Below are 22391 nucleotides of genomic sequence, written 5' to 3' on the forward strand. Positions count from 1 at the left end.
AATAGTGATATTCAATGTGTTGTAATCTGTTACTAACATGGGAAGCCATGAGACCACACAAATTAAATAGAAGGGAAAGCTCTTTTTTTAATGGTAGAGTTCCAAAGAACAACCAAGAAGGATAATGGAAAAAGAAAAATCACCACCTGACAACCATTACAGTGGTAGCTGATTCAGGCAGGAATCACGAATGAACACTAACGGTTATGGGTGCAGGTTTGACGAGAAACTGGCAGTCTCAGAGGATCTCCTCATAAACTACACATCAATTACAAAGAAAAAAATAGTAACTTTGCAGTGGAGAAACTCAGCAGACACAAACTTGACCTGTGATCAAGGTTAACGTGAGCAGTAGTAGGGCAAGTCACCCTCATGTGCCTTCTGACTGATGCAACGATAAGAGCACAGTACCGTGTCTGTGGTATTCCTGCCAATACTGCTTGGCCTCAGTCTGGACATGAGGAAACATCAAATGGACCTAGACTGAAGGACATCCTACACAAAGGCCTTATTCTTTAAAATTGTCAAGGTCTTGAAAGACAAAGCCTGGGTAATATTCTAGGTTGAAAAAAACTGAAGAGACACCAGTAAATGAAGCCATGATCCTTGATGAAATCCTGGACCAGGAAGGAAAAAAGAGACACTGCTGGGAGAGGTGGGGAAACTGAATGGGTCCTGTGGATTATAGCATGATGTTTTATCAATGTTAATTTCTTGATGTGAATAACTGCATTTTGGGGGGAATGTAGGGAGTGAGGAAAGCAAGTTGTAGAACTGTATATACAACTGACTGTTTAGAATGCATAAAATTGTTTTTTATGTATATTTAAGTAGGAGTGTACTTCTTTGGGGAAATACATACTGGAAAATTTAGAGTGTTGCTTCTTTGGGGAAATACATGCTGATGAGAAGTCTAACTCTCTCCCAAATGGCTCAGAAAAAGAATAAAGACAATAGCTGAGACAAAGAGAAAGCAAGTGTGTAAAATGTCAGCAAATAGGAAACTTGAGTGAAGCTAACTGGGGGTTCTTTCTGCTGTTCTTGCAATTCTTCTGCAAACACTTCTAAATAAAATTTACACACACACACACACACACACACACACACACACGAGAGATTTTCTGAATGCCAAACTTTAGATTGCTTAAATGCTCCAAACCTGAAGGAGCACAGCTGCTGTATAAGTGATGTTTATGTTTTTAAAATGTATAAAATATCTGAATGCATCATGACAACAGATGCAACAAAAGATACCAAAATAGAAGTCCCTCATGAACAATACAGGTCACTCCTTATTAGTCTAACCAGTGCTGTAATGTTTAGGTGCATCCTCCTAGATATCTTTCAATGAAGTTAAAGCTATTTATACATACAGATGCTCCTTAATTGATGATGGGACTGTAACTAGATAAACCCATTGTAAGTTGAAAACACTATTAGGTCTAAAGTAGGTTTTGGACTCACGATAGGCTTATCTGGATGTGGCCCCATCATAAGTAGAGGAACATACTTTATACATAAATAGGTATCATTTTAGCACCATCATAAAACTGAAAAAACATTAAGTTGAACCATGTCATAAAACAGTCTGTCACACAGCAACAGCTTTATTTGTAAACACACTGAAACACTGTAGATATTGTTCCATATATTGCTTTTTTGACTCACTTAAAAGTGTCTTCGGACATCTTGCCACATCAGTACATTTGATCTGACTACAATTTTTTAAAATTTTGCTGTCACGAAGTAATATAGGTATCAGAATTTATTCTGTTACTATCGGACATTTAGGTTGTTTCCTTTGTTTTTTAAACAAATGCGAGCAATACTAAGTGAAAACTCTTATCACCCTTCACTGTGCATATGTGAGAGGATTTCTGTCAGTTAGGTATGGAGCCTCGACAATACCTACACCAGCTGTACTCTCAACACTAGTATATGAGCATCTCTCAAACGCCCCAACCAACAATGAACAGCACCAATCTCCCCAACCCCACAAAAAAACACGTCAATATGCCTTTTTTAAAAAAGCTTTTCCAGAATATACAATGCAAATGGTCTCATTTTCTATCTCTAGGTTATGAGTGTGATTAGAAAGATCTTTTCACATGTGTTAACCACCTGCATTTTTTTCTTCAGTGAAATGCCTATTATTCTTTTTATTGGTTTGCAGGTGATACAGTTTGGCTATGTCCCCACCCAAATCTCATCTTGAACTGCAGCTCCCATAATTCCCACGTGTTGTGGGAGGGACCCAGTGGGAGGTAACTGAATCATGTGGGCGGCTTCTCCTCTACGGTTCTCGTGGTAGTAAGTCTCATGAGATCTGATGGTTTTATAAGGGGAAACCTCCTTCGTTTGATTCTCATTCTCTTTGCCTGCCTGCATGTAAGACGCGCCTTTCGCCTTCTGCCGTGACTGTGAGGTCTCCCCAGCCAGGCAGAACTGTGAGTCCACGAAACCTCTTCTTCTTTATAACCCAATCTCTAGTATGTCTTTCTCAGCAGCATGAAAACAGACGAATACAGTGGGAGTTTTTTATATTTTGCAGCTGCTGCTCTTTTATTACATGTATGGCAAACATTTGCTCCTAGACTGTCTTTGAATTTGGTTTGCAGTTCCTTTGTCATACAGAAGTTTCATACAAAAATATAGTCAAATTTACTTGGTATTTGCTTAGAGGCTATACTAGTTTCCCAATTCTGCTGTAACAAAGTACTACAAATGGGATGTCTTAAAACAAAAGAAATTTATTTTCTCACAGTTGTGGAGGCTAAATCTGAAATCAAGGCGTCCACGGGGTCATGCTCTGTCTGAAGATTCTAGGGAATGATCCTTCCTTGCCTTTCTAGCTTCTGGTAGCTTCTGGCAGTTGCTGGTAATCCACAGCATTCTTTGGCTTGTGGTGGCATCACTCCAATCTCTGCCTCCATTGTCACATGGTGTTCTTCCTCTGTGGCTGTCTGTATACAAATTTTCCCCTTCTTATAAGGTATCAGTCAATGGATGACAGCCCACTCTCATCCAGTGTGACCTCATCTTAACCTCATCTGCAAAGACCCTACTTACAAATAAGATCACATTCACAGGTACTAGGGGTTAGGACTTCAACCTATCTTCTGAGGGGAAAGGATGCAATTGACTCAAAACAGATGCTTGGTAAATGATTTTCATATTTATGTTCATGAGAGATATTATCTGTCATTTTCTCTTCTTGCAATGTCTTTGTCAAGTTTGGTATCAGGATTCTTCCGTCTTTGTGAAATAAGCTGGAAGTGTTCCCTCTTCCTCTGTTTTCAAAAACAGTATTAAGTGTTTGATAGAACTTACCACTGAAGTCATGGGGGCTGGAATCTATCTTTGTGGGAGAGTTCTGAATTAACAATTTAGTTTCAACCAGCCTGGGCAACATAGTGAAACTCTGTCTCTACAAAAAATAAAAATAAAAAATTAACTCCGTGTGGTGGCACACACCTATAGTGCCAGCTACTCATGATGCTGAGGTGGGAGGATCATTTGAGCCTCTCAGAGTTTTGGGAGCCAGAAATCTGCAATCAGTATCACTGAACTGAAATCAAGGTGTTGACAGGACCACACTCCTGGAGGCTCTAGGAAAGAATCTATTTCTTGCCTCTTCCAGCTTGCGGTGGCTACCAGCATTCCTTAGCTTCTGGCACACCACTCCGATCAATGCCTCTGTGGTTACATTGTCTTCTCCTCTTCCGTGTCAAACTGTCCTCCAGCTCTTTCTTATAAGGACACTTGTGGTTAATCCAAGATAATGCCCGAATCTCAAGACCCATAATTTAATCACACATGCAAAGATTCTTTTTCCATATAAAGTACCATTTACAATTTCCAGGGATTAGAAATTGATATCTTTGAGGGCCACTATTCAGCCCACTATACGGCCTTTTTCAAAGTGTTTACTTTCCTAAACTGTTGGGTAATTATTTCTGGCTGGGATATTCATCTGCTTTTAAATACTTCACATGCTTATCTCTGTCTACTGCAGTGCTTATCTGAAAAACAGTGGAGGGTGCAAGTAATTAGGCTTCTGGGCAACAGGAGGGACATTCTTCTGAATATTAGAAATATTTGGAGCTCTGTCTTGCTTCTTTGCTTCCAGTACTTCTACTTATTGTTCTCACTTGAGAGTAGACACCTCTGCTGGCTGTAATTTGGTCCAAACGGGGTAAGATTATAAGGGCTAAACTGTCTTGTTACACCATCAGTAATACCCCAAGGCTTCCTTCTTTTTTAGTAGCTGCTGACTCTAAGCTTGGAATATCCAGAGGCTACACCTACCTTTTCAGTAGTTTTCTTCTGACTGAGTTTAGGTTGGCTTCTTCCTTCAATCTGATCCCAACTTCCTTGTCTTTTAGGACTCCTTACAATTTGGGGGCCACCAAGAAAACTCTTCTTGCTTTCTAACATTTTTACAGGTTTTTTTTTTTTTTAAGAACATAATTTTTGGTTTTTTTTTTTTTTCCGCAAAAGACTGAAGGCCAACCTGGGAGGCTAGAAGGTGTGCTCCATTGGTTTAAATTCCAAACTATCTGTAAACCATATTAGTGCCTTTTCCTTACATGATTGCCATTTTATCTTTATTTGCGTCATATAAAGTTCTTAAATTACCTCATCTTCTGAAGCCTCTTTTATTATATACTACTGTATAACGTATATTTTATAACAAGACGTGTCATTTCATTAAATGAGTCAGATGAATAGGTAAAAAAGAAATGTATACAGTAATGGACTGAAAAAAATGACTACATAATTGAGGAAAGACTCTGACTTGAGGGAAGTCTAAGTACTCAAAAGAACAGCTCCTAAGATGAGTAACTTCCCACTTTTTCCCAAGGTTGGTTAAACAGGTTAGAAAAAAATAATTTTCAAGTAGTTGTGCTATACAAAAAAAAAAAAAAAAAAAAAGAGGAACTGTTTATTATAGAGCTAAAAGCTTTAAGAAAAACAAAAACTGCTGTGAACAACTCTATTTTTAGAATGAAGAAAATAGCATAAATTTAGGATTGGATCATTCTTAGGTTAACTACCAACACATGTGGCAGATGTTTGCTCTTAAATAGATGCCAACTGAACATAAAGGAAGCAATTCAAATGCAGTATTTACGATTACACTTGAACCTTATTCCAGACTGTCTCAAGTATCCAGTTGTAAACTAAATAAATATTGTTTGTTTAGAGGCATAAATGAAGTAGTAATTGATATGCCAAGCATATTAAAGAGTTAATGCAATTTTAGACAAATACTAGAAGTACCAGGAAAGTAGTTAGCACACTTAAGTTCTGTTCCTGTAATTTCATTTACTGGCACATCTCTGGGGTCCTAGTTTCATCATGAACAGTGTGTACCTCTAAGGCAGCGCTCCTTAATCTTCATGTGATGGCGCCTATAGAGAATGGTAACATATGACTATCCACCTGGTGTAAAAAGAAGAGGTTACTCAAGGCTGGAAGCTAGCTGATATGGTTTTGCTGTGTCCCCACCCAAATTTCATCTTGAATTACAGTTCCCATAATCCGCATGTGCTGTGGGAGGGATCTGGTGGGTAAGTGAATCATGGGGCAGTTACACCCATGCTGCTGCTTCCATTACAATGAGCTCTCAAGAGATCTGAAAGTTTTATAAGCAGCTTTTCCCTCTTTGCTCAGAACTTCTCCTTCCTGCCATCACGTGAAGAAGGGCACGTCTGCTTCCCCTTCCACCATGATGGTAAGTTTCCTGAGGCCTCCCCCACCATGTCAAACTGTGAGTCAATTAAACCTCTTTCCTTTATAAATTACCCAGTCTTGGGCAGTTCTTTATGGTAGCATGAGAATGAACTAACACACAGGCTTAGGTACTCTTGCTGTCCAGAAAGCTGTGGGACCAACATCTCAGTGCACCTGTAGCCCATTTATGGTAAACCATTACATCTTGGCCTGTAGTTTGGCGAGCTGTGACCTTGCTACTCAAACTGTGGGCTGCTGATTAGTTTTACTAGGACTCTTGGGAGCTAGTTAAATATTCCACATCATGGGCTCTACCTCAGACCTACTAAATCAGAATCAGTATTTTGACAAGATCCCTAGGTAATTTGCATGTACACTAAAGTTTAAGAGGCACTACTCTAGAAAACTTTCAGCTCAAAAATTCAATTAACCCAAGAATTAATCTGTTTCATAGAAGTGTATTCAAGGGTATTTTTTATGACCTTATTAAATTCCACATGATACAGTAAAATTTAAAACTTTCATATTACACAAGTTTTTCCTAATTTTTAAAAACATAAATGTTGACCTCTGAAACAGAAGGGAAATATATTTACCTGCTTGTATACCTGTCGTAAATACATGATTTCCTCCACAGTTCCCAAGGATATCAGCCTAAGCACTTTGACATCTCTACACTGTCCAATCCTGTATGCTCTGTAAACAGATTAAAAATACAAACAAAAATCAAGTGAAACAACTTTGGGTTCAAGAGATAGCTTGGGAACATAAAAATGGAAAATTATTAAAATTTTATTTAATTTAAAAATAAACATTTTATGTTTAAATGTGCTATGTTATTTAGTAATAATTCAAAAATTCAAATTCATATAAAAAGATGTTATTAAGGAGAAAAATATTATAGAAAACCTACAAATATCAACTTCATTTCTGTTATAAACATCACCTTCCACTGTTTAAAAACTTTTCCTAAATTCAGGTTTTTCTTTTATAGCAGCTTTAAGCTTACAGATTGTTCCCCAAAGCTTTCATTTATATAAAAATCCCCAAAATGCCAACTAATCCACAGAGCCAGAGAGTAGACTAGTGGTTGCTTGCGGATAAGGGAATGGGGAAGATCGGGAGGGGTGGGTCACAAAGGGGCAGAAGGAAAATTCTGGGGTGATGGGTATGTTCATTATGTTAATTGTGGTGATGGTTTCACAGGTACATAAGTCAAAACTTATCAATTGTATACTTTAAGTATGTACAGTTTATTGCATGTTATACTTTATTAAAATTATTAAAAATAAAACCCACAACTTAGCAAAAAGTAGTTAATCAACTGGAAAGTCTATGGAAGTGCTGGTTTACAGTCCTCATCCGTAGAGATTTCAATTCAGTAGATCTGACTGAATCACTCAGTTGACTGGCATCCAAGGTGTTTCCATACAGACCATGGATGGTTTTAATTAGTGCTAATTAAAATTCTAAACTGATTCATCACAGTGGTTTAACTGTGGGTCTATTCCCCACAGCGTCTCTCATATGGAGGCTTTATACGATGCTCTGTATGAGCACCCAATGCCTGTTACAGTTGCTGAGGGGAACCGGGGCAAGGCCATACTGCCTGTATGCTTGAAAACATTACAATTTGGGGGAAATTTATCTTTGAACTTGTAAGGTCAGCCATATGTTATATTTGATGTTCTCTCTGCCTCCTTTACCCACCCCTCCTCACAAAGGACTTTTACTAGAGGACATCCCTGGATCGTGCAAATCTTACATCTCCAGCAGGAAATGGTGGCTCCTGCGACACAGCACCGCCAGAGGTAAGGTACTGCATTCTCACTTCCATTCTGTAACCTGGAGGCAGAGGAGAGGGGCTCAGCATCCCTTTCTCTCCTACAATGCGTTTGGGTTCTAAAGAAAATCAGAAATGGATCTAAGAAAATGTTCTTTGGATGTATGCTTAAGCCAGTTGTTTGGTGAATGGGAGAGATTCCATTAGGATGCATATCCTTCAATCTTTACAGACAAAAATCCTAGATACGTGTTACTGTGCGCCTAAGCTTCATCATTTCTTGATCCATAAAGCAAGGATTTGTAAGTGATGAGTCTTTCACCATGTGGAGACAAGTGTTGAGGAACTGTTATACAACAGGTAGGTCATTAGCTTTATTTCTGTTCTGAGTTCCTGCTGTCAGAGTCAGTGGAAGGAGAGGGAGAGGAAAAGGAATGCTAGTTATTCAGTTTTATTGTGAACTAACTTTCAGTGAATACCAAAGCACAGTACACTGTGCTTTGAAGAATACTGGGATAATTAATATGTCTCGATGACCTAATGAAAAAGTACAAACTACAACAAATGTCATAAGACCAAAAAAAGGGGCGGAGGGAGATTTTTCTGTGGTTTTCATTTTGACCAATTTCCTTGACAGCTGTCTGTGGAGAGAGGCTGATTAAAAGTGTTAGCTTTGCAGTAAGACCACATGGATTCAGATCCTGACCCTGCTACTTACTGCTACTTACTGGTTGTGACCCGGAGCAAGTTACCTAAGTGCACTGTGCCTCAGCTTTCTCCTAAGTGAAATGGGCATAACAGCGCCCATCACAAAGGATATTCTGAGTATGAAATGAGATAATCCATGGAAAGCACCAAGAATGACAGTTCCTACTGTATCATAAACACTCAGTAAGTGCAGCCATCATTCCTTTGTCCTCATTTTTCCAAATGTATTTGAATAAAATTGTACACAAAGTATTATTATAAATAAATACTGTTATTGGTTAGATGGCCTTTCTGCTTTTTTTTTTTTTTTTTTTTTTTTTCCTGTGAGACGGAGTCTCGCTCTGTCACCCAGGCTGGAGTGCAGTGGCCGGATCTCAGCTCACTGCAAGTTCCACCTCCCAGGTTCCCGCCATTCTCCTGCCTCAGCCTCCCGAGTAGCTGGGACTACAGGCGCCCGCCACCTCGCCCGGCTAGTTTTTTGTATTTTTAGTAGAGACGGGGTTTCACCGTGTTAGCCAGGATGGTCTCGATCTCCTGACCTCGTGATCCGCCCGTCTCGGCCTCCCAAAGTGCTGGGATTACAGGCGTGAGCCACCGTGCCCGGCCTGCCTTTCTGCTTCTTAAGCGTTTCTATGTATTTGCCTTTTTTCCTCAGATTAGACTTTTCAAGTGTCTCTATTTTACTCTTTTCAATGAATTAGTTAATATTTATATTATGTTGTTTTTATCTTAATAATGTAATAACGCATATAATTCTATTGTCTTTACTTTGTTCCTTTTCTAGTTTTCTAAATTATTCTTTTACTTTCTGTCTTTTTTTAACAAATGAATTTAAAAATTGAACTCAGCATCAGAATTTAAATATTGATCCACAGTAATTTCATTGTTGTTGCTAAATAGCAAGTTTTTCTCTCTTGATTTCCTCTTATCGTGGCAAAATATACATAACAAAAATCATTTTAAGCAATTTTAAGTGTCGAGTTAAGTGGCATTAAGTATATCCACACTGTAATGCAACTGTAACACCTACATAGCTACAGACACTTTCCAAACTGAAACTCCGTACTCATGAAACAGTGACTCCCCACTCCCCACTCCCCCACCTACTAGCAACTGCCATTCTCTTCTGTCTCTGTGAATTTGGTGACTCTAGGTACAACATGAAATCATACAATCTTTGTCCTTCTCTAGCAAAAACAGGTATCCATTCTTTGTAGCTGATATTAGAGGAAAAACCATTCAATCATGACGCCACTGAGGATGATGTTAGCTCTGGGTTTTTCATAAATGACCTTACGTTGAAGTAGTTTCCCTTTTTTTTTTTTTTTTATTGAGACGGAGTCACTCCGTCGCCCAGGCTGGAGTGCAGTGTTGCAATCTCAGCTCACTGCAACCTCCACTTTCCAGGCTTAAGTGATTCTCGTGCCTTGGCCACCCAAGCAAGCAGCTGGGACTACAGGAGCGCACCACCATGCCTGGCTAATTTTTATATTTTTTTGTAGAGATGGGGTTTCCTCATGTTGGCCAGGCGGGCCTTGAACTCCTGACCTCAAGAGGTGCAAGCCACCGTGCCTGGCTTGTTTCCTTTTATTTTTAATGTGTTGTTTTTGTCATCTTTAAAAAGATGTTGAATTTTGTCAAATACTTTTCCACATCAATGAAATGATTGTGTGTCTTTATTCCTTCATTCGTTACTGTGGTGTATTACACTGATTTTTGAAGGATGTTGAACTATTTTTGAATTCCAGGAATAAATCCTACTTTGTGTATCATCCTTTCAATATGCTGCTGAATTCAGTTTGCTAGCATTTTACAGAGTATTTTTGCATTAACATTCACAAGGATTATTGGTCTGTAGTTTTCTTTCTTGCAGTCTTTGATTTTGGTATTGGAGTAATGCTGGCTTTAGAGAATTAATTGGAACGTGTTTCTTCCTCTTGAGTTTTTTGGAAGTGTTTGAGAAGGACTGGTGCAAATTCTTCTTCTTTTTTTTTTTTCTGAGATGGAGTCTCACTCTGTCGCCAGGCTGGAGTGCAGTGGCTCAATCTCGGCTCACTGCAACCTCTGACTCCCTGGTTCAAGTTATTCTCCTGCCTCAGTCTCCCGAGTAGCTGGGATTACAGGCATGTGCCACCTCGCCCAGCTATTTTTTGTATTTTTAGTAGAGACAGAGTTTCACCGTGTTGGCCAGGATGGTCTCAAACTCCTGAACTCGTGATCCGCTCGCCTCAGCCTCCTAAAATGCTGGGATTACAGGCATGGGCCACCGTGCCCAGCTGGATTGGTGCAGACTCTTTAAATGCTTGGTAGAGCATCAGTAAAGTCTTAAGGTCCTGGGCTTTACTTTGTTCAGAGGTTTTTGATTACTGAATCAATTTCCTTAAATAGTTATAGGTATATTCAGGTTTTCTACGTCTTCATGACATTCTTCCTAGATGTATATTTCTAGCAATTCATCCATTTCATGTAGACTATTCAATTTGTTGGTATGCAGATGTTCACAGTACTCTCTTATACTCCTTTATATTTCTGTAAAATCAGTAGCAATGTCTCCTCTTTTTTTTTGATGTTAATTATTTGAGTCTTCTTTCTTTTCTCTTAGTCAATCTAGCTAAATATTTATCCACCATTTTCTTGATCTTTTCAAAGAACCAACTCTTGGTTTCACTGATTGCCTCTGTTGCTTTTCTATTCTTTGTTTTACTCATCTCTGTTCTAATATTTGTTGTTTCCTTCCTCTGGCTAGCTCTGGGGGTTTTCCTTTTCCTAGTTCCTTAAGGTGAAAAGTTAATTGTTGATTTAGACCTTTCTTCTTTTCTAATGTAAGCATTTACAGCTATAAATTTCCCTCTTAGCATTACTTTTGCTGCGTCCTGTAAGTTTTGGTGTGTGTTTTCATTTACTTCAAGCTATTTTCTAACGTCCCTTGTGAATTATTCTTCAACCCTTTCGTTAAGCATGTGTTGTTTAACTTCCACATATTTGTGAATTTTTCAATTTTTCTTCTGCTGTTGATTTCCAGTTTCACTGTATTGTCATCGGAAAAAAATGAATGATTTCAATCTTTTAAAATGTATTTAAAAACTTGTTTTGGGGCCTAACACATGATTTATCCTGGAGTGTTCATTGTGTACTTGAGAAAAATACGTATTCTGCTGTTGTTGGAAGGAAAATTCTATACATCTCTGTTATGGTGTTGTTCAAATCCTCTCATTACTTACTGATCTTCTGTCTGAATGTTTTACCCATTATGAAAGTCAGCTATTGAAGTCTCTCACTATTATTGCAGAGCTGTTTTTCCCTTCAATTCTGTCAATGTTTGCTTCATACACTTTGGGGCTCTATTGTTTGTTGAATTTATGTATATAATTGTTAAATCTCCTTGCTGAATCCACTTTTTACCATCAGATAATGCCTTTCTTCTCTTCTAACAGTTGTTGACTTGAAGTCTATTCTGTCTAATATTAACACAACCACCCCTGCTCTCTTTTGGTTACTATTTGCATGAAATATCTTTTTCCATGCTTTGATTTTCAACCTGTATATATTCTTGGATCTAAAGTGAGTCTCTTATGGATAAGATATAGTTGGACACTGTTTTTTAAATCTGTTCTGCCAATCTACATCTTTTAATTAGGGAATTTGATCCATTTACATTTGAAATAATTAAGAATAGGGAAGAACTCACTTTTGCCACTTTGTTTTCTGTATGTCCTATAACTATTTTGCCCCTAAATTCCTCCATTATTGCCTTCCTTTGTGTTTAATTGATGTTTTTAGTGACATATTTTTATTCCTTTCTCATTTCCTTTTACATATACTTTAGATGCTTTCGTTGTGGTTACCATAAGGATTATACATAATATCCTAAGTTATAACAACCTTAAATCAATTCATCTTACATTGATATCAATGTACTTATTGACACAGATTTATAATTATTTTATGCATGTATCTTTTAAATTCTGTAGAAAATGAAAAAGCAGAATTATAAGCCAAAATTACGATACGGGTATTTATATTTGTCAATGTACTTACCTTAACCGGAGATCTTTATCTTTTTGTCTGACTTTGAGGTACTGTCTAGTGTCCTTTCATTTCATCTTGAAGGTCTCCCTTTAGGATTTCTTTTTTTTTTGAGACTGAGTCCTGCTCTGTCGCCCAGGCTAGAGTGGGGTGCAGTGGCACAATCTCAGCTCACTGCATGCTCCGCCTCCCAGGTTCAAGCAATTCTTTGCCTCAGCCTCCCAAGTAGCTGGGATTACAGGCACCTGCCACCATGCCTGGCTAATTTTTGTATTTTTAGTAGAGACGGGGTTTCACCATCTTGACCAGGCTGGTCTTGAACTCCTGACCTCATGATCCACCCATCTTGGCCTCCCAAAGTGCTGGGATTACAGGCGTGAGCCACCGCACCAGGGCTAGGATTTCTTACAGGGCTGGTCTACTGGTAATGAACTCCCTCAAGTTTTCGTCTGTCTGCAAATATCTCAACCCTCATTTGTGAAGGACAGTTTTGCCCAATATAAAATTCTCAGTAAACATTTTTTCTCTGTTGCTCAGTTGACAGTTTTTTTGTTTTGTTTTGTTTTCCCAATACATTAAATATATCATCCCACTGCCTTCTGGATTGCAAAGTTGCTGTTGACAAATCCACTCATAATCTTAATGGAAATTCCTTGTACATGACATGTTGCTTTTCTCTTGTTGCTTTCAAGATGCTGTCTTTGTGGACAGTTTGATTATAATGTGCCACAGTGTGGATCTCATTGGGTTTATACTATCTAGACTCGGTTGATTTTCTTGTATTTGTATATCCATATTTTCCCTCAAATTTGGAGAGCTTTTCATTATTTCTTAATCTACCCTTTTGTCCTTTCCCCTTTCTTCTGAGCCTCCATAATGTACATACTGGTCCATTTGATAGTGTCCCATATGTTCACTTTCCCTTTTTGTTTTGCTTCTCAAATTAAATAATTTCAAATAACCTATCTTCAGGTTTGCAGATTCTTTCTCCCTATTTGGTCTGCTGCTGAACCCCTCTAGTGAATTTTTCAATTTCAAAATTGAATTTCATGTCCAGAATTTGTTTCTCTCTCTCTTTTTTTAAATTTCTATCTCTTTGTTGATATTCTCATCTTGCTCATATATCCTTTTCCTCACTAGTTCTTTCTCTGTGTTTTACTTTCAGTCTTGAAGTATTTAAGACACTTATTGTAAAGTCTTTGTCTAGTAGCTCCAATGTCTGTTTTGCTTCAGGGACAGTTAGTTTCTGGAGATTTATTTTGTTACTCTGAATAAGCCGTATTTTCTTCCTTTCGTTTCCCTTCTTTTCCATTTTTTTTTTTTTTTTTTTTTTTCTTTTCGAGAAAACTTCTAGCTCGGAAGAGAGTGCAGTGGCCGGATCTTTGCAAACTGGTATGGAAGACCTTAATTAATTAGCAGGGTGTGTCTTAAGCCTTGGGGACAGCATAGGGTGAAGGCTAAAAGTCTTCTCAGGACATTTCTGGGTATACATCCTGCCTGGGTATAGTGCTATCTCGGCTCACTGCAGCCTCCACCTCCCGGGTTCAAACGATTCTCAGCCTCCTGAGTAGCTGGGACCACAGGCGCACACCACCACACCTGACTAATTTTAGTAGAGATGGGGTTTGACCATGTTGGCCAGGCTGGTCTTGATCTCCTGACCTCAAGTGATCCACCTGCCTTGGCCTCCCAAAATGTTGGGATTACAGGTATAAGCCACTGTGCCCGATGTCTATAAAGTTTTATCATGAGATTGCAACAATTTAGTCCCATCATCAGGCTTTGTTTCTAGTTCTAGTTCTCTATTTCCACCACATCTGGAATTACTTCCTCTACTAAAGTCGACCTCCTCAAAATCATCCATGAGGGTTGGAATCAACTTCTTCCAAACTCCTGTTTGATATTTTGACCTCTTCTCATGAATCACAAATATTCTTAAATGGTATCTAGAATAGTGAATCCTTTCCAGAAGGTTTTCAATAGACTTTGACCAGATCCGTCAGAGGAATCACTACATATGACCGCTATAGCCTCACACATCGTATTTCTTAATAAGAGTGGCTCAGCCTGTCATCCCAGCACTGTGGGGGGCTGAGGCGGGCGGGTCACCAGGTCAGGAGATCGAGACCGTCCTGGCTAACACGGTGAAACCCTGTCTCTACTAAAAATACAAAAAAAACTAGCCGGGTGCGGTGGCTCAAGCCTGTAATCCCAGCACTGCGGGAGGCCGAGGCGGGCGGGTCACGCGGTCAGGAGATCGAGACCATCCTGGCTAACATGGTGAAACCCCGTCTCTACTAAAAATACAAAAAACTAACCGGGCGAGGTGGCGGCGCCTGTAGTCCCAGCTACTCGGGAGGCTGAGGCAGGAGAATGGCAGGAACCCGGGAGGCGGAGCTTGCAGTGAGCTGAGATCCGGCCACTGCGCTCCAGCTTGGGCGACAGAGTGAGACTCCGTCTCAAAAAAAAAAAAAAGAGTTGAAAGTCAAAAGTACAACTTGATCCATGGGCTGCAGAATGGATGTTGTGTTATTGTATAAACAACATTACTCTCCTTGTATATCTCCATCAGAACACTTAGGTGACTAGGGGCACTGTCAATAAGCAGTAATATTTGGAAAGAAATCATTTTTTTTCTGAGCAGTAGGTCTCAACAGTGGGATTAAAATATTCAGTAAACCATCCTGTAAAGAGATATGCTGTTACCCAGGCTTTGTTGTTCCATTTATAAAGCCCAGGCAGAGTAGAGTTAGCATAACTTTTAAAGCCCCTAAGATTTTCAGAATGATAAATGAGCACTGGCTTCCATTTAAAGCCACCAGCTGCATTAGTCTCTAACAAGAGAGTCAGCCTATCTTTTGAAGCCAGGTATTGACTTCTCCTCTTTAGTGACTGCAGTCCTCAATGACATCTTCTTCCAATATAAGATTGTTTTGTTCTCATTGAAAGTCTGTTTAATGTAGGTACCTTAATTTGCTGCAGTCTTTCTACATCAGCACTTGCTGTTTCACCTTGCACTTTTTTGTTATAGAGGTGGCTGCTTTCCTTAAACATCATGAACCAATCCCTGCAGCTTCAAACTTTTCTTCTGCTACTTCCTTGCGTCTCTCAGTCTTCAAAGAACTGAGGTGTTTTAGAGCCTTGCTCTGGATTAGGTTGTGGTTTAATGGAATGCTGTGGTTGGTTTGATCTTTGATCCAGACCACTATAACTTTCTTTGTATCAGCAATGAGGCTGTTTGGTGCTCTTGTCATTCATGTGTTCACTGGAGTAGCACTTTTAATTTCCTTCAAGAACTTTTCCTTTGCATTCACAACTTGGCCAACTATCAGGTACAAGAAGCCTAGCTTCTGGTCCATCTTGGCTTTCAGCACGTCCTCCTCACTAAACTTAATCATTTTTAGCTTTCGACGTAAAGTGACAGACACGCAACTCTTCCTTTCACGACCATTTAAAGGCCACTGCAGAGTTATTAATTGGCCTAATTTAAATGCTGTGTCTTAGGGAAGAGGGAGGCCTAAGGGAGGGAATGAGACAGGGGAATGGCCAGTAAGCGGAGCAGTCAGAACACACACAACATCTACCAATTAAGTTCATCGTCTTATGGGGGCATGGTTCATGGTACTCCAAAGCAAATACAATAGCAACTTCAAAGATCAGTGATCACAGATCACCATCACAGATGTGATAACGAAAAACTTACATTCTCACAGACACACAAGTGGCACAGAGACACAAGTGAGCATATGCCCTTGGAAAAATGGTGCTGGAAGACTTGCTTGACTCAGGATCTCTACAAACCTTCCATTTGTAAATAAGGCAATTATCTGCGAAGCCCAATAAAGTGAAGCGCAATAAAATGAGATGTGCCTGTATACAGTTATTAAATTATGGTAGATAACTTTAAGTAATTTATATACTTATTTAGCCTCGTTGATTTATTATTATTTATTATTCTTTTTGAGACAGAGTCTCACTCTGTCGCCCAGGCTGGAATGCAGTGACGCGATCTCCAATCGCTGCAAGCTCCGCCTCCCGGGTTCGTGCCATTCTCCTGCCTCAGCCTCCCGAATAGCTGGGACTACAGGCGCCCGCCACCACGCCCAGCTAATTTTTTGTATTTTTAGTAGAGATGGGGTTTCACCATGTTAGCCAGGATTGTTACCATCTCCCTGCTTTGAATTTTTAATCTTATTTTCAACTTTCTGTGTCTTTTTTATTTACATACATGTTTCATAATAAGCATAAACCTGAGTCTAATTTTTCCTTTCTGCCAGCCCCACTTTTTCCTGCTTTCTAAAAAGAGTCTCAACATATTAATATTTATGTTTGGATTTACTTCTGACACTTCATTGGTCATGCTTTCTGAGTTTCCCCCATCTTCCCAACACAACGATGTATTTCCTATCAGGTACTAAAATAATTACATTTTCTTGGTAATCTTATTTCTTATGCAAGCTTTACACCTAATATCCAGTGTTTTTCAAAGTGGAGTTGAGAACCAATTGTATCATAATCACCTTGGGTAGTTCTTAAAATTAATTGTGGCAAAACACACATCACATGATTTACCATTTTAGCTATTTTTAAGAATACAGTTCAACGGTATTAAATTTGGTTTTCTAGCCATCGCCACTATCCATTGCTACAACCTTTTTATTATCCTAAACTGAAATTCCATACCCATTACACAATACTTCCCCATTCCTCCCTATCCTTATCTCCTAATAAGCACTGTTCCACTTCCTATCTCTATGGATTTGACTATTCCAGGTATTCATAAAAGTAGAATCATACAATATTTGTTCTTTCATAGCTGGCTTATTTCATGTAGCATAACGTCTTCAAGGTTTGTCTATGTTGTAGCAATGATCAGAATTTCATTTCTTTTTAAGGCTGAATAGTATTCCATTTTATGTGTATATCGTATTTTGTTTATCCATTCATCCATCGATGGACACCTGAGTTGCTTCCACGTTTTAGCTATTGTGAAAATAGGTGCTATGAACATGAGTGTACAAATCTCTCTTCAAGTCTCTGCTTTCAATTCCTTTTGGTTTACACCCAGAGTGGAAGTGTATGCTGGATCCTGTGGTAATTTTATGTCTAAGTTTTCCAGGAACCAGCATGCGGTTTTCCACAGCAGCTGTGCCACTTGACATTTCCATCCACAGTGCACAAGGCTTCTAATTTCTCCACATCCTCAACTAGGACTTGTTGTTTTCCACTGTTGCTTCTATTTTTACAACAGTCATCCCAATGTGTGTGAAGTTGTATCTCATTATAGTTCTGATATGCATTTCCCTAATGATTAGTGATGCTGAGCATCTTTTCATGTGCTTAATGGCCACTTACATATCTTGCATACCTTTTTTGGAGAAATGTCCTATTCATTGTTAGACTGAGTTGTGTTTTTTGTTGTTGTTGAGTTTTAGGAGTTCTTTTTATATTCTAGATATTAATACTTTATCAGATATGTGATTTGCAATTATTTTCTCCCATTCAGCAGACTGCTTTCTTTCTCGGTTGGTAAGTGTCCTTTGATCCACAACCTGGGTGTTTTTTAAAATACAGGATGTTGAGTCCCATTCTACACCTACATAATCAGAATGCCTGCAGGGTGGAGTTTGAGTATTTGTGTTTTTGAAAATTGTACCAGATAATTATTGTAACTCACTCTTTTAGCTGTTGCCCCTAAATTTTTTTTTTTTTTTTTTAGACAGAGTCTCGCTCTATCGCCCAGGCTGGAGTGCAGTGGCCAGATCTCAGCTCACTGCAAGCTCTGCCTCCCGGGTTTATGCCATTCTCCTGCCTCAGCCTCCGAGTAGCTGGGACTACAGGCGCCCGCCACTTCGCCCGGCTAGTTTTTTGTATTTTTTAGTAGAGACGGGGTTTCACGGTGTTAGCCAGGATGGTCTCGATCTCCTGACCTCGTGATCCACCCGTCTCGGCCTCCCAAAGTGCTGGGATTACAGGCTTGAGCCACCGCGCCCGGCCGCCCCTAAATTTTTTGCTAGCATTTAAAAACATTTTTTGGCATACAATTTGAGAACTGACCAGGGTATCCTGGTCCTTTCCTGAGGACAATTCTAAGCCAATTTTACCCCTCCTCTACCCGTATTCTGACATTTTATCAAAATTATATAACATTTTAGTTCTTGAGTGCTCCTAATTTTTTCATACCATCCCTTCATATTTTGGGGAATTCTTTTTTTTTTTTTGAGACGGAGTCTCGCTCTGTCACCCAGTCTGGAGTGCAATGGCTGGATCTCGGCTCACTGCAAGCTCCGCCTCCCGGGTTCATGCCATTCTCCTGCCTCAGCCTCCCAAGTAGCTGGGACTACAGGCGCCCGCCACCTTGCCAGGGTAGTTTTTTTTGTATTTTTTTAGTAGAGACGGGGTTTCACTGTGTTAGCCAGGATGGTCTCGATCTCCTGACCTCGTGATCCACCCCTCTCGGCCTCCCAGAGTGCTGGGATTACAGGCTTGAGCCACCGTGCCTGGCCATTTTGGGGAATTCTTTCTTTATAACTGCATGAAGCCTCTCAGTCACGCTCCCAGTAATTTTTTAGACTCAAACTTTTAGCCACAAATTGTAAATACAAGTCAAAATAATTTTCTTTCACATACAGCCATTCAAATTTTTTCATTTTGACAACTCTGTTGTCATCTAGAATCCTATAATGCTGATGAAATGTATGTTCTTCAAAGTCTGATCTGCTGAATTGAGTCTGATTCTCATTTCTTTGTTGATAATGTGTCTCTTCCTTTTTGTTGCAGTTTTTATAAATCATTCTCTCCCTGTTTCTCACTCTGGAACCTTTTAGCCCTTCTATCTTTGAAACTTATAAATATTACTAACATGTATGTTTTCTCTCTCTCAGCCATTATTCCTACTTCATACTAAATGCCCCTTCACAATTAATAACAATTTTCTCCAATCATGTCATCAATTATCTCCCCTGTCCTCCAGCCTGTCTGTTCATTATTTCTGGAATAGACAGATGATGATTTCTGGGATTTTTCTTCAATTTCTCTTTACTCATATTTCACATCTATTTGTTACTTGACTTTATGTTTAAAAATATTCATTCCTTTATCTTCCATATCAATTGCTAACTTTAGCCCTCTCCATTTTTTTCAGACCTTCTACTGAGTTACTTTATTTTGGCAAGAGTTTTAACTTCTAAGAACTAATTTTTTTGTGTGTGTACTTTTTTCCTTGGCATCCTGTTCTTATTTTATTCCCTTCAATGTCTGTTTTCACCTTTGTCCTTTGCTTTCTTGCTAGGCTAGCTTTATTAAAATGTTTCATAATTCTTCCTTTCCCATTCATAATTAAAATGATGACTAGGTGAATCACTGGAAAGCCGATCTGTATTTCCATGCAGGTAACACGTGTATTTCCCCTTTTCATGTCCTAGGGAGATCTGGAAGTACTACAGGCTTTGCTCTGGCTTTATGATCTGGTTCCAACACCCATTCTAGGAAGCTTTCTACAGTCAGATTCCCCATTTATTTATAAAATGTGTAAAATTATTCTTTCAGCTTTAATCAAAGAGTACCTGTTACAGCCAAACTCTCTGTAAAGTAGGGTGTGGGAGGGGAATTTGTATTAGAGTCAGGACATTATCAGTTTTCCAGAAGGATGCACTCTGTCTACTCCCACATACTGTTGTTGCAACCCCATGCTTAAAATTTCTGTATTCTTTCCTGCAGACTTTGTACTATTTCTCTGCTGATATCCTGATCACAGATTCTACTTGCTTTTTATCTTCCAGGAGTTTCTTAAAACTTCTGATCTACTAGTATAGAACTATCCTATTTTCCTGCAGTATTAGGAATTTATTCTTTCTTTTTAAGTCATTTCTGTCATATTAACAGGATTCTGAGATGGATGAAAAATAAATGGCTATTTTTGGACTGTTATTTGGCTTGAGAAGGTCAGGATTATCTTAAATACACGTTTTTACAAGTTTTCCCCTTTCTTCTAATCCTAGTCATAGTATAAGCAACCTTAAAAGTTCAAGAGTGTTTTTCGATTAAGCGTTTGCAGATCCCTTTAAATTCTGTCAGTGTCACACCTGTCAATGGCTTGAAGATCACTGGCTGGATTCCAAGTAGGGTCAAATAATACAACAACATTGGCACCGACAAAATTGAGGCCTAGTCCACCAGCCCTGGAGGAAAGAGAAAAAAAAAAGCACATTAGAACAGCAAAAACTGATTGTGCTATAACTCAACTGTGCCAGGTTTCTATAGCCAAGACAGTACAATATTTCATTAATTTCATCAAAGTAAGGTGGTGATTAAAATACAAATATGCCACAAATAAAATATTTAAGGCACAATTTTATTTCTACCACTCTAGAAAATCCCTTAAAAACTGGCCATTAGAGCCGATGTAAATAGGTTGTGCTGGTTTTTACTTTTTTGTGATACTCAAATACTGTTTCCGCAAGATTTTCCTAACATAATTTTTAAAAACTGTTAGTACATTCTAGCTAAATAAAGTAATAAATACATTTAAAAACGCAATTCAGGAATAGATGCACATCTTCTTCTTCCACTAAGTGCAGCTAAAACTCTGGATATTACACATAAAATAAACGTAAAACTCTGAAAGGCACAGAGAAGATAGGCAGGCTAGGGACTACAAGGCCTAAGGAATGGCATGACAGTGAAAGCTTAGCTTTCCTTTTTGCTTAAGATACCACAGGCTGGGTTCTTAACATATCCCAAGCTGTCGGAAATGCCAAAAGTCACAGACAAAAAAAAAAAAAAAAAAAACTAAAGAAAAAAAAATCCCAAGAAAAGCCTTTTCCCTTTAGCCAAAGAACCAGGAAAGGTATAGCCTTGAAAGGCAGAAAAATGTGAGACAATAACCACTCTACTCCTGCCAAACACCGAGGAACAATCTGCGGCCCCATCCCTGCCTCAGTCACCAAAGGATGAATGAAGATGCTCGACTTCTACTCTTGCCTGGCTGTAATGAGACACGACCACTGATTCCTGCTAGGGTGGTGCCACAGAAGCACGAGTGAGGAGCCAGAGCTTTCATTTTCCGCCCAATGATAACAGGGTCTCCCTTCATGGTGTCAGGGGACGCCAGGTGGGAGCGGTAGTAAAGCACTTCCCTCTCAGGCTATCAGCAGAGACCAACTATGGAACCTAGCTTTCCACCCCTACTTGACTGCCATGGTGTCAGAGGAGGTATACTAAAATGGAAGATTTAAATCAGATGCAGAGTCTCATAACACAATACTCAAAACGTCCAAGATACGACGATACAATAAAAAAAATCACTTATACCAAGAACCAGGAAAATTACAGCCTGAATAAGACTGAGATGAATCAGATGTTAGAATTACCTGACAAGAATTTTAACAAAGTCATCAAAAAAATGTTTCAACAATTACAAACATGCTTGAAACAAACAAAAAATTGAGTCTCAGCAAAAAAAAAAAGGATATAAAGAGCAAAATACAAATTTTGGAATGGAAAACAGCTGAAATACAAAACTTGCCAAATGGGCTCAATACTACAGTGGAAAAGACAAAAGATAGAATCAAGAACCAATATCATTTACGAAACGTGAACAACAGACAGAAACATCAGAAACCACGGAGATCAGAAGAAAGTGGCTGAAAAAAACTGTCAACCCAGAATTCTATACTCAGTGAGAATATCCTTCAGAAAGGGAAGGGAGATATGACATTCTCAGACTAAGGAAAACTAACAGCACCTGTTACCAGCAGACTTAACCTAAAAGACTGGTGGCTAGAAAGTTCATAAGGAAGAGAAAAAAAGATAGCAGAAGAAGGCTTGGAACTACAGAAAGGAAAGAGGAAGATCAGAATAGGTTAAAATAGGGGTGAATATAAATACTATTTTATTTCTCATGAGTTTCATAAATCACTTTCATGGTTAAAGGAAAACTGCAACACAATCCGATATGCTGCTTAAGGTATGTAGAGGAAATATCTAAGACAATTATATCTTAAAAGTGGAGTAGGAAAAGAAGCTTAAATGTAAGTAAAATTTCTATATGTCATTCAAATTAGTAAACCTGTTTATCAGTAGACTGTGAGAAGTTACTATGTACAATGTAATACCCAGAGCAACCACCAGGAAGTTA

General features: G+C 38.9%; 1 protein-coding gene across 1 annotated transcript in view; it reads right to left on the minus strand.

Annotated features, from left to right (window-relative positions):
- ERCC6L2 (excision repair cross-complementation group 6-like 2) overlaps positions 1-22391 on the minus strand; it is a 240699-nt gene that overhangs the window by 49925 nt on the left and 168383 nt on the right. Inside the window, exons 13-14 of the mRNA XM_011927507.1 lie at positions 20338-20433; positions 6333-6432 (exon numbers count right to left, since the gene is read on the minus strand). Of these exons, the coding sequence (XP_011782897.1) occupies positions 6333-6432; positions 20338-20433 (196 nt within the window). The remainder of the gene's footprint in view (positions 1-6332; positions 6433-20337; positions 20434-22391) is intronic.

The sequence above is a fragment of the Colobus angolensis genome, unplaced genomic scaffold (assembly GCF_000951035.1).
Source record: "Colobus angolensis palliatus isolate OR3802 unplaced genomic scaffold, Cang.pa_1.0 Scaffold72, whole genome shotgun sequence".
NCBI classification, from domain to species: Eukaryota; Metazoa; Chordata; class Mammalia; order Primates; family Cercopithecidae; genus Colobus; species Colobus angolensis.